The following is a 14153-nucleotide window of genomic DNA, read 5'->3' as shown; positions in this document are numbered from 1 at the left end:
ATAAAATATAAATTATTACCTACTTTCATTACTATAACAATAAGTCCCCTTATTATTACTATAATCAGCCTTATTGTAATAGAAATAGATTATTATAAAATTATAGCTTATTAAAAACAATATTATTTACCAGTTGTGCAGCCAATTTGCTCTTATGTCGGGCAAGTTCTAAACTAAGACTTCTCACAGCAGTTTTAATATGTCGATTAGGGAGCAAATCAACATGAATACCATCACCAACGGGAACTCCAACAAAACTTTCTGAAAGAGTCCTTTTCAAAAGATTTCCCGCAAACTGTATAACAGCACGCTCCCTCATTGACTTTGTACTGTCTAATTCGTACAAAAGAGAATCATCTTCATCAAGCCATCCACTCAATTGTTCATAAACTACACCCAACTCTAAAAAGAAAACCCAAATATAATCAATTAAAAGAGATTTTAAAAATAAATCACTATTCTGTTTGGTTATTAAGAATAGAAAGAATATTTAGGAATGGTTTTATATTAGAATAGGAAAAAATAATTCCACGATTAATAACAAAGATTGTTTTTCCTAAAATAACATTACTCATGGTACTTAATATAATAAAAATTATGTGATTTATACATCCATAAACAATGGTTTTTATGGCACATGATCTAAGTCCATATATGAAGTCAAAACTTTTCTTTGATATAACAGCTTTGTGCTTGTTTATATTTAATCTTTAAAAATCTAAAAAAAAAAAAATGTTTTTTAGACAAAGGAAGGTTATTAATGTTCACCATTTTGCTTTGAATAAAGAGAATCTGTTTCTTTAACAGTCAGTTGAAGGATTTATGATAGTTATTTCTTTTAATCTGACTGAATAGTAATTTGTATGTAGTAATCAGGTGTGGGATATTATTATAATATAGCAAATATAATATTAGAACCTAAAATGGTTTAGACCAGGAGTATCCAAACTAAGATCCATGTAAAAAATAAAAATTAATAGTGCGGAGAAAATATTATATTTTGAGGATAAAAGAAAATATAGTTTTATATGTAAAAAGTTATAATTTATTTCATACGTCTGAATTAAAAATTATTTGCGATTTACATATAATTCCATTAAAATATAGGGTTATTGGACCTTTTAAATAGCATGTTAATTGCATTATTTTGATAAATAACATTGATTTGATAATTTGCATGTGATAAGAATATTTCGTAATTTTAACTAAAAATATTAAATATAAGTAGATGGGTCAGGGTTGCGGTTAAAAAAAGAACAAATAGTTTATAACTACTTGTTCTTTTTTTGACCGCAACTCTGACCATCTTCTTATATTTAAGTTTTACGGTCAGCTATATATATATTAAAAAAATTAAATATTTGAATACTCTAACATTCAAATGTTTCTGTTAAGAGACCAGAGCAATGCAGTCTAGATAAAACAAAAGCTCATTGCTATGCACTTTTAATTAGCAATAAACACTAGCAATAAGTATTTGGTACTTTGCATATATGAAAGTTTTTAAAGACACTCAAGTTGCTTTATCAGTGCTACTCCAGAAGATTACATATGATGATCCACATTCAAAGAGATTATTCTTAAAGTAGTCCATCCTGCTAGGAGCTTTTACATTTGTTCTGTGTTTAATATTTTATTAGGTAATAAACATATGCATTTCACTGTTTCGTGATTTCTCAAGAGGAAAATTCAATAGGTTTCCACAGTATGCGCCATTTGTTCCCTATTAAGCCAAAGGTAGATACAACTTGTTATACACATGATTTATATTTATAATTAATTTAATAATAAGCGTGCCTAACTCCTTGGAGCACAAGAATGTACCAATTAGGTTTTCATAGGAAACTTTCTGGTCCATATTAAAGCATGGGATGCGGTACTGTTACTTGCTTAAATGTTTTTCTCTTGATTAGTCAATAGTCCACTATGTTCTACTTCTTCAAATAGCTCCGAGTCACCCGAAACAATATGGTTACTTTGTTCACCTTAGGCTTCAACATCAATGTATGTATACTTAAAAGAATATCGCAAAGAATTATTCAAAGTGAAAATACATGATTCCAGAATTATTGAGCCATTTCTGTCTGATAGGTTCCATTTGAGGTAGACCAATGGTAAGACAGGAGATACTCAAAGCCTTCCCTGGATCAAGAATCATTTCCTTCATAGCATTGCTACTTCCAGTGGATAGACAACCTAAGACTTAATCAGGGATTCAGTGCAACATTGGGCTAAATAGTTAAGAGATTCTTGTTATATAAAAATCAATCAGATATGTTACGAGAAAGTTAACTTTTTCTATACAAGAGAATACTCATTTAGAAGCAAGGTAGTCATTACCTAGTAGTAAACTTTCATAATTAATAAAAACTGTTATTTTGTAACACTAAATTTTTTATCGTAGTTTAACAATAAAATATTTAAAAATAAATAAGAACCTTCAATAACAATACATAGCTGATACAATAACAATATACCTGAGCTGTAATCAGTAGTAAAACTATATTTGGAAGAGGCAGAAGTTTCATGTTTCATTTGGGCAACACGTCTACAATCAAAATTACTCTCAGATTGCTCATCTAACACAAATCCACATGAACCATCACGCCCTAATAACCTAAAAAATTTAAAAAAATTAATTTTTTGAAATATTCATAATTAATGAAGAATATTGGCCTGATAAAAAAAGATTTAGGTTTCTTGTGAATATTTTCAATAACTTTATTTTGTAGTTTAATATATAATAAATAAATAATGTATAAATGAAAATTAATATTAAAAATTAAATTTAAGGATCATTTGGGTTATGACTTTAAAATCATTAGGGCAAAACCTTCAAAAAAAAAAAAAAAAAAATTAGTTATGTTTATAAAGTATACCATCATATACCAGTGACTATAATAGAAATGTACGAATTCATATGAAGGATGTTCTAATGTTTCTAAATTTATACATAAATTAAGAGGACCTTAGCAAGCCAAGTGCCAATCATTGTTAGTTTGAAGGTTTATTCAACCCTTATAACTCTTTCATTTAAAATAAAGATAGTTTATTCTTTATTAATTTAGCAACAAAATCTTAAATAAGCAATTTCAAAAATTTAGCAAATTTCATTTTACCTAAGAAAAATAAAAAAACCATTGGGAAATCCATCCAAACAAATTGTAGAACATGTTACAACTGAGCATATAAAAATAAAATACAAACAGAATGGTAAATAGTTATAATATATGAGGTGTGGTATAAAAGTAATGAGACTGGCAACACTGCAAGAGATCTGGTAACCCTGCGCTGTTGTCCTTGATAGAACATGTGTATCAGTACCCTGCCATAGCTCAGTACGAGTTTCAACTCCTTCCATTAACTACGTGATTTTTGTGACTGCTTTTAGTGAAGTTGTATTTTGGTTGTGCGTAACACAAAATGGAAAAGCGGAATCAGGAGCAACGTTGTGCCATTAAATTCTATGTTAAGCTTAGAGAATTGGCAAGTGCAATGTTTGAAAAGTTAAAACAGGGGTATGGAAAACATTCTTTATCCTGAGCTCAAGTTTTTTGCTGGCACAAATCATTTTTGGAAGGCAGAAAACACCATTCAAGGAGGCCTTCAACTTCGAAAACTGATGAAAATATCGAATGCGTGAACACTTTTGTGAGATCAAAGCGTTGCTTAACATTAAGAATGTTGAGTGAGTTCGTAAATTTGTAGAGATTTACCGTTTATCAAATTTGCAAATGCGAAAGGACTGTGCCAGAATGGCGCATTGAACCGCACAATTCAGCAGAAGGAGATTTGAGAAAACAAATATCTTGATCTTCTTTACAGAATCGCTAATGAGCAAGATTTCTTTAGCCGTGTGATCACAGGTAATGAATCATGGATTTTAGAATATGATCCTGAGACCAAGAGGCAAAGTGAGGAGTGGCATGCTGTAAACTCTCCTCGAACACAGAAAGCTCCTGCAAACTCTCCTCGACCAAAGAAAGCTCGAATGAGCAAATCGAAAATCAAATCAATGCTGATTTGTTTTTTTACAGAAGGATCCACAAAGAATTTGTTCCTCCATGACAAACTATTAACCAAGTTTTTTATAAAGACATTGAAAGGCTCAGAAAAAGGGTCATTCGTGTGACAACGCCCCATGTCACACTGCTCTCTCCAAAACGGAATTTTTGATCTCAAGAGGCATTCCTGTGGTACCCCAGCCCCCTATTCACCTGACCTCAGTCCCTGTGACTTTTTCCGTTTTCCTAAACAGAAAAATGTCCACTAAATACCTCATTTAGGGACTTTAGAAAACATTCAAAAGAGTGTAATGGACATGCTGAAGACTTCCAGCACTGCTACCCACAGTGGGAACAACGTCGTGTAGCCGCCCCAGGGAACTACTTTGAAGGGGATGAAATTGATGTTTTAAAAATGTAAAAACTTTGGTAAATAAAAAATCAGTCTCATTACTTTTCTGCCACACCTCATTTACGGTCAATGACTCATCATAAATATTAAAAACCATGTCTTAAGAACAGTTTTATATAGAATCAACAATTATATAAGATCATACAAATGTCGTGGAGTATTTATTGTTGAGTTTCAGAATTACTAAGAGAATTAATCAGCAAATCATGCTCGCTCTTAAAAATCATGATAAATATCCCTTTTACAGGGGAAGTACTAAAGCAATCAACAAAAGAAAGGTGTTGTTTTAAAGAAATTTTTATATAGCGTGCATGTGCACCTAAAATTTTTGTAGATATAACCAAAATTTTTAAATTAATTAAAAACCAGAATTTTTTTTTAACACATATTAAAGTTACAATAATGAGATAAGATTTGGTTTATAATTGAATATATGATGGTTTTGGAAAAATTGTAAAAAACACAAGAATTCTCATAAAAACTTAATAAGGCTTCAAGTGACCAAATTGATAGAAATTATGAATTTTTAAGCCTATGAAACTAAATTACCTGTGGTTATAACATGTAACTTAAAATTCTGAGCATGAAACCCATAGCAAGCAACTGAAAAGGTAAATAAAATGATAACAAGTTTTAGGAGGGTTCAGAATGAAAGGAATTAAAAATTGTAGAACCAATACTTTCGCTGACACATACGCAAATATATTCATACAATGTATAGGGTGTATCAGATGTTCATACATTCAGATCACGTGTTCATACATAAAATGTACAGGGCCTATAAATGTAATCATCCATAAAATATACAGGTTGTATCAGAAAACTTCAGAAATTCTACACCTCAATTATGTCATTATGATAAATTGTTTCAATTTTTTTTTTAAATACAAGGCAAATTAAATTTCACAAACACACACAATATAGATACATAGTTATAAGGTCATATACATATATACATACATAAGGTCATATAGGCATATAGTTATAAGGTCAACTGAAGTAAAATTGTTAAAATAAAATATTTACAAGACTGGATGGGAAGGTTCTTCTAACAATGTTGATTTATTTGCATTCAAACCCCCCTTTCTTCCCAACAAAACCATTTAGCCATTCTGCAAAATCATATTCTAAGAAATTACTTATAACACCCTGTATTAACTCTAACCATCTGCTGTTCAAAGAAATTATATCTTTCTTTTCAAATATTGTCTGTTTAAGAATAACTTTTTCGAAATATAAATTGATATGTGTCTCTGTCCATTTATTAAAAGGTCCAGTTAACAGAAGTTAAAAACAGTCTAAAGTAAATACGCCAAGGAAAATAAAGCTGTCCGCTTATGAGAGATGTCCGTTTGTTGGAAATTTCCATTAAGGGAGGTTCCACTGCACAAATCAAGGAATGCTACAGCTAAGATAAAATCAACAACACAAAAAATGCTTAAAAAAGCTGTTTGGAAAATAAATTAAGACTTGAGTTCACAAAACAACTTTGAAAGGTAAGGACTCAAATGTTACCATTAGTAACCAACACCATGTTTGATCGACTAGCCTGCTATTCTGTGGAAATGATCAATATTGAGAAACTTTAAAAGTAATCTTCTTTAAAAATATCAACAGAATTATATTTAAAAAACATACGCATTGCAAAGATGCTGCTTTGATCAATATGACATGGTGATTTGATACGAGGACCTTTAAAGCCAGTCAATTATTCTCTCGGATAAGTCTCTTCCAATAGTAACATTGTAGGTTCAAATCCATCATACCCTACGGGACCACATTGTGATTCAGTAACTAACACTTAAGACCAATGTTTCAAAAATAAAATGAACAATTAAAATAAACTAACAGTAAAACTGATCTATAATATGAAATGTCTTTTGACACAAAATAAGAAAACTAAGTTAATAACAAATACAACTAAAATAAAAATGAAAAAGGGTATGCTTTAAAAAGAACTTAAGCTATGAATGTGAATGAAATATATATGGTAATGTTTTGAAGACACTTATTCATTAATGTTAAACGCTAACCATACTTACAGCATTTCCCAATGTAGTCTCCAGCAGGACACACTACACACTTCTATCATCGATTTGACAGCTTGAATATTCTTTGTTCATAAACATTTTGAGGACAAGTTGTAAACCAATTCCATATGTGTTCCTTGACTTCTTCATTGCTTTAAAATCCTTCTAATCCAAATGATTCATTCAAGGGTGGGTACAAAAAGTAATTACAGAGGGACAAGTTCAGAATAAAATGGGGGTGTTAAATGGTTCCCCAGCCCATTTCTTCCAAGTCAAGAACACAGTGTAATGCTTGGCATTGGTTTCGGCAGATGGTATTTCCTTACTATAACAACTGGTGATCATAAGTAAAATTTACTGTTCATTGATCGTGAAGAAAAATTAGTAAAACGCCCATTGGAGCAAAAAAGATTGTTACAAGAACAATTTTACACAAATAAACTTTAACGTTTGACACTCCTTACTAGCTATTTTCAACTAGGGAGAATAGTAGACCAATGTCTGATGCATCATACACATGTCAATGCGCCTCAAAAAATCCAATTTCAATTTGATGTTAGGAGCACCAAGGTAAGTATTTACATAAACAATCACTAAACACTCCACGTTTTAAAAGGACCTTTCATTGTCATGAAGAAATATTAATAAATACATCCAAACAATTCGGGGGAAATCAATTTTCAATTTTTGCAAGTAAGAACAGAATTATGTCCCAAATTAGGTTAAATATATATATCCCACTTTCTAAATACCTGACTCCTATTAGGGACTTTAGAAATATTTTTTTATAACTTCAGGACGTCCTTATAGTCTATTTTCAAGGAATTAGGATACTACATCATAAAAAAAATAATAAATAGAAAATGAGAAGTAAAGTACCTGAGAATAAGTTTTATTTACTGTATAATAAAAGGGAGAAAAAAATGTATATAAATTATTAAATAATTTAAAAAAAAATGATGTGTGTTTTTTCTTCTAGACTCCTAATATTACAACAATTAAGAAAAATAAACAATATTTTTCAATTTTGACTATCATGTACCTATAAAAATTATAATAGCAAAAAATTTGTTTAATTGCTATATCAACAAGTATATTTTTAAAGCATGACCCTTTTCATTTTTGAGAACTTTTCAGTTCATCAGATGAATTTTTTTATTGATTTCAGTTGGTTCTTTTAGTTTAATACTTTCATCAATATACAATAAAAAAAAATAAATAAATAAAATAAAAATAGAAGAAAAATTCTTTCGAATAAAAAAAATAGAAAAGGAATAATTATTGTGTTTAATGTTTTAGGCAGTGATGTGATTAAAATGAAACAATAAAACGACTGCTGATTCTGATTTGTGCTGAGATCAAATTTCACAAACATAACAAAGGTTCATAAACGATACCTTAAATCTTCTGAATCTGCTTCAGATTCAGCAATTTCAGGTTGTTCCATCGCTTCTTTCAAACGTTCAGCAAATATTATCCTTTGATCCTCTCTATCTAATTGACAGCTATATTTTCGAAAAACAGCATCTTCTTCTGGATCTGAATCAAGATCATTAGCACTTTAACAACTGTTACTAGTACATAACAATGATAATGATCATATTCAACCATAACAGACCAAATTTAAAATAAATATACCTTCATCAGTAAAACTAGTTCTGGCAGAATGAAATTCGGTGTCTGATGAAGCAGAATGACAGCTAGAATAACTAGTATGATTCCTCATAACTGGCAAACATTCACCTGATGATCCTAAAACTATGAATTTCTGATCCACAGAGAGGTGATCCTGTGTGTGCTTGGTCTATAAAAAGTAAAAACAATAAAATAGGTTAAAGTAAATAGTTTAATCACATGATACATCACTTTTTGTCATGATTAATCAAACAGAAAATGAAAGCTATGATAATATATCAATTAATCAAAAATTCATGTTATTATCAATGTTATTACATTACATTATGTATATTATCTACATAAAGTCAGTTTTACATGATCAATATTACTGAACGTGTTACATACAAATATAACACATGAGTCAGTATTATTGCAACAATATACCCCTAAAACAGTCAATGTATTGATGAAATTCAGTATTGACTGTGTATGGGATCTTCAAATAAAAATGTGAATAGATATTAATGCTGTTGATTCTCACTATGGCCACTGACATCCCTGTCATTTAGGTAATAAAATATTTTTTCGGTTGAGCTGAAATTGATTTCAAACACTCACATGATATCACTGAGTATCATAAGACATTCAATTTAAAAATCAGTTGTGTAGTTCCCACAAAATGAGTGTTATGTGAGACCACTAAAGATCTTAACCTCCTTTCAGCTTCACCGTAGTCGGGAAAAAATTGTGATTTTAGTGTATATTTCCATGAAATTTGCTAGATCATATTAAGAAAACAGATTTTTGAACTAAGAGTTTCTGTAATAAAATTTGGGGACCACGATGGTACGATGCTACTAACTCCAGGGACCCAGGTTCGAATCTGGCTAGGCAGAAAATTGTTTTCTGTTGCACAATAGCTGTGAGTTAACCCAGTGGGTTCTAAAGTCCTCCTGGGATCCACCCAGCCTCATAAAGTAGGTACCCTTAATTGGGTAAAAATCTGGTGGTTGTGCGTGATTCTGACCTAATCACCTTCTTGCACAACCATTGGTCTAATAACAGTACTTCCTTATAAAGTACTGCACCCTTGATCCTTCATGGGTTGTAGCAGTAGGTTTTTTTTTTTTAAACAAAATCTAGGAATGTTTCAATGTCCAATACTTTTATTAATTAGCTCTGTTTCACAAAAACAAATTGAAAAAAAAATTTCATTTTTATAAATACTAACTGTTATTTCAAATTAATGTATGGAACTTCATTAATTCACGTGTATCAGATAAATAAAAATTAATTGTTATTAAATAAAATTTTTTTGAGGTTAAAAAATTTGAATATAATTTATTTTAAATTAACATATTGTAGCACAACGTTTCGGGACCACTGTCCCATATTCATGTACTTTAAAACCTACAAACAACAATAATCCACCACAATAACAATCTTTATCTATTATTTACTTCACAACAATAATTTTAGGTAACTCACTAACAGTTTTGTGTAGAGATTCTTTTTCAGGAGTTGAACTAAATGATTCGCCAATGGGAGAAAGCCTTTTAGGGAGGATTCCATTAGAAGGGCTCTTTTGTCTAAATCCAAGAAGTGTTTTATTTAATTCACGGAGAATGCTATCTTGTTGATATTGAAGCAGTGGTACTTCACTATAGTCATCGGGGTCCAAACAACAGAATGTCAACTGAAAATAGAAATGAAACAATGAAAGAAACTGAAACTGGTACATATCAAACATTGATAAATATAAATATATAATCAATCATGAGATACAATATCATTATAAAAAACACGGTTGCCATGGTGAAATAAAAACACTGGCAATATCTGCGTAGACAATGGGTGTTACGGTTGTCATGGTTCCTAAAGTGCAATTGAAAATTTTGAAATATTTGGTTTTAGAGTTTTATCATAATTGGTATCCCCACATATTATAACGACCCAGAGAATTAATAAATCTATTAACATGTACAAACAAATAAAAATTTTGAAGGAAATGTTTTTGATTTAAATGGAAGATTTAATTCAATATTGGAGGCTTTTCAGTTTTGAGATATGAATCAATCACTTGAAAGTTGGTATAAAATTAATTCTAAGTGAAAAAATCATTCAAAATTGATGCTCTTTCAGTTGTGACATTCATTGCTGTTTGTTGGTAATACAAGTAATACCCTTACATATTCTCTCCAAGGTAGAAACTAAACAAACTACTACTGAATTCCCATTAAGGAACCCTAGGACCCTACAGGTTTCTAACCAGAGTAGGGCACTCAGATCTATTCCGTGATTTGGTATAGAACTATGGGGACTGGAAAGTAATGTTGTTTTCTTACATTAAATTTTTAAAAAGTTTTTATTTTTAATCAATGATGTAATCACCCTTATTGTCAACCTTTTGCCATCTAGTGAGCAAATTTTCGATACCGGATTGATAAAAATTAATTGGTTTTAGAGCAAAATGGATATCATCTAAATTTGCAAATATTTTGCCACTTAAACAATGTTGCAGTGATTGGAATAAATGGAAATCTGATGGTGCAACATCATGTGAGGCACCTCACACCTCAATACATTAATTTTTTCCAGGTGGTCTAGCACAATACGGTCTTGCTTTACCATGCTGCAGAAGGACGCCTTTTATATTGACAATTGCTGGCACTTTTCAATTAAAGATTGGTTTACACAATTTAATTATTCACAGAAAAGGTCTGTATTCACAGTTTGTCCAGATTCTAGCACTTAAAATTGAACAATGCTGCGAATACTGTTGGTATTACTTCACTAAACTCACAAAAGGACCTTTTTGGGGTATAAACTTGGCTAAGCAGAAATTTGTGGCGATTCATTAGGAGAGAGCTACTGCCTTTTGTGTTTTAGATTATCATAGAGGACCCAATTTTCATCTCTTATGATCAAAAAAAGCTTCTGTATTGTGTTGTTGAAACAATAAGTTGCATGCAGTGTTTCGGTTAGCTTCTCTTCGGACAGATTATGCAGGACCTAAATACCTGCTCTGTTAACTTTCCCTATTTGCATCAAATGATCTTAGATGGTTGGTGAAGATTGGTTAAGACTGTTTGACAAATCCTCAATTGTCTGACACGGATTTGCTTCCACTTTTCATTATTGTCAAACATTATTGGTCTTCCTGATCGATACGAGTTGTAAAGATCAAAATTACAAGATTTGGACTTGGAAAATTACCTTTGGCATTTACAAACATCTAATATGTTTGGATAAACATCACAAATGTTTTGTAAAAACTAGCAATTGTTGTGTTACTATCTTTGCTAAACTAAAAAAGCATGCAATGCCGGATATGTACATGTTATGGTAATTAGCTGGCTGTTTCACCCAAAATTGCAAAAAAGTAAATTTAAATATAATTATTTACAACTAAACAAGTCAAAATAACCTTAGAATGTCTTTGAAGTACACAATGAGTTGACAAATGACAATCAAATAGTGACAGGCCCAAAAAACTACATTACTTTCCGGTCCCCTCCATAGAAGTAAACTCTCACAGACTAAAATGGATTCAGCACCCATTTCTGGCTCCGTGCATACATTTTACATTGATTCTTGAACAATCAAGGAGGAACATTTAAAACTATTTCAAGCAAAAAGCAGTGAAGAACAGGCTAGGGATCAATTTAATGTAGTCCTTAAAACAACAGCAAACTACATAACTGCTACAACATATGAAAGGTTATAAAGTATGACTGTTATAGATAGGTGTTGGAAAACAGAGGCCATAATGGCTGAGAGTCTCAGAATACAACCTCAAGTCAGAAGCGGCCCATGTTTGAATCTGGATTGGGTGTATAAAATTTATTTCATGGTAGAAGTACGGAACGTATCTCGACGTTTCACTCTGACTAGAACAGAATGGTTACCAATAGGATGACCATCCCATCTGCCAGAAATGACCAAGTAAAATGAAAAGGAAAATAAAAAAGTGTTAAAAAATAAGTTTACAGTTGGGTAGTATTTTATAATTCCATCTAACTATTGGCAATATTGTAATCACTTCCAGACTATCATTTTCCCATTTTCATATTTTTAACTATTTTAATGAGAGATGTGATACTGCTTCAAGTTATTGGTTTAGTTTTATTACTGGACAGTGTCGAAAATTTAAAATTTTAAAAATCTATAGAGCTTAACAACTGATTGAATAACTATTGTATGTGTTCTTGGTTTGCATCTATGGTGTGAACACTCATGCATCTTCCAATTCATTTGTGTTTATTCTTTAAAATTTTTCATTAATGATTACTTTTTTTCTAGTTTTAACTCTTTCTATCATCAAAATGGTGTAAATGTTAATGATGACACAGACATGAGTTTGTAACATGATGTTAGATTTACCTCTTTGATATAAAAAATTAAGAGATCATGCTTATTTATAACATTTTTTTGCAACCAGAATTAAAAAATATTTTTTCTAATAAACATAATGACTAGACAAATAAAAAAAAAATATATAGTAATAAAAACATGTTAGTTAATGAAGGGTCAGAAATGGTGTAAATGAAAGTTAAATTCTCAAAAAAGACAGTAGAAGAAAGTGATACAACATTCAAAAAACATGCAGGACTTAACACTAAAGTGATAACTTCTAAATGAAACAAAAATGTTTGGATAAGCTAATGACATATTACAATTAACTTCAGGGACAATATGCTTTATAGACATTACTTACACTACAATGACGTTGCGTTTAGTGTCTTCTTCCTCAATGAAGTTAGATCCAAGATACTAAAAATAGTATTGGAAAGCTATTTTGGGATTTATTACATTAAATTTAATAAAAAAAAAAAAAAAAAAAATTAATTAAACACATTGCAGTACCAGCTGAGGTTGAGATATTCTTTCGACAGAAGAATCCCCTTTAGGGTTAGTTAATTTAGTAACTTGTAAAACTCCTTCAGCGATAAAGATTTCATTATCTTCCAAAGCTTCAACGTACAACAGTATCATAAGCATCTCTGGACACGTTATCAGCTGAATAGATTCCTGCAAAACAAAACAAATTGTCACCGTATTTAAAATAATAGCTTATTGTGAGGACTGTCATATGTTTTTTATAAAGATAGCAAGCATTTTAAAGGTTAGTTTCTGAGGGAGTCAATTTATGGGAGATAAAATGAACGTAAATGTTTGTGAGTACTACCAAGTGAAAGAGTTAGTATCAAGGAAGCTTTTTGTGAAATTTGAAGAGAATCCGCCAACGAATAGAAGAGATAGAATACGATAAAAAAAATCGTCCAGATGAGTGATAGCAATAGTTCTCTAAACTTATTCTTAACAGTTAATAGTTTTAAACAGTTTTTAGTTAATAGTTTATTCTGTGCCACTCAAGCCAATAATAATATCAAAGAAACCGCTATACAATGAATAAATCACCTGATAAATCTCCTACTCTTAAAAGGGTTCAAAAGAGCTGGAAAAGCATCAATGGACAAAACATAATCGAATCAATAGAACCTAAAAATAGAAACCAATTTTAATAATAGAAAGGAATGAAGAAGGAGACCTACTAAAAGTCTGACCATTTTTAATATATAAATCAATAAATAACCAGTGAGGGGAACCAAAAAATGTAAAAAAAAAACTAAGAAACGTAATCATTTTAGTCTAAACAAGATCCAGAGAACAACCTGAAAAACTGTTAAGGCTAAACACCTTCGGGAGAATAATACAAATAAAAGTAAGCCCACATAAAAAATTAAATATATGTAAGGGGGTGATATTTTGCCCTGATTTAGATGGAGTCGAAGAAAATTAAATTTTAGTAGAGCTGGGAAATTATAATGTGAAGGAAGTTAGTAGAATAGTAACAAAAAAGACAGGGATAGAGAGGAGAACACACCTCTATGTCCATACCTTTTCACTTCCCACTCTTCCCAAAACTATTTATGTAGGGTTTCACAAAATAAATGTAAAAATGTACGTGTCGAACCCAATTAGGTGCAGAAAATGCTTCAAATTTGGGCATTTTGCTGATAAATGTTCAAAAACACCAATATGAGCTTGTTGTTCAAAGCCGGAACATAACGAATAACCTTGTGACTC

At 30.8% G+C, this 14153-nt stretch overlaps 1 protein-coding gene across 2 annotated transcripts in view; it reads right to left on the bottom strand.

Moving 5' to 3' along the window:
- The window catches only part of LOC136795040 (uncharacterized), an 18603-nt gene extending 5533 nt beyond the window's left edge, over positions 1-13070 (bottom strand). The window contains exons 1-6 of one of the 2 annotated variants that reach the window (XM_067052268.1): positions 12930-13070; positions 9552-9759; positions 8085-8250; positions 7844-7985; positions 2478-2617; positions 131-402 (exon numbers count right to left, since the gene is read on the bottom strand). In XM_067052268.1, coding sequence (XP_066908369.1) covers positions 131-402; positions 2478-2617; positions 7844-7985; positions 8085-8250; positions 9552-9635 — 804 coding nt within the window. In that variant the 5' untranslated portion in view covers positions 9636-9759; positions 12930-13070. Of the gene's footprint in view, positions 1-130; positions 403-2477; positions 2618-7843; positions 7986-8084; positions 8251-9551; positions 9760-12780; positions 12879-12929 lie in introns of those variants that run through there. The other variant, XM_067052269.1, reaches the window with a different exon arrangement.
- Positions 13071-14153: the final 1083 nt, after the last annotated feature.

Source organism: Halyomorpha halys, unplaced genomic scaffold (genome assembly GCF_000696795.3).
Source record: "Halyomorpha halys isolate HHAL.00 unplaced genomic scaffold, Hhal_1.1 Scaffold664.1, whole genome shotgun sequence".
Classification (NCBI taxonomy): domain Eukaryota; kingdom Metazoa; phylum Arthropoda; class Insecta; order Hemiptera; family Pentatomidae; genus Halyomorpha; species Halyomorpha halys.
This window is presented reverse-complemented; position numbering and strand designations above follow the sequence as displayed.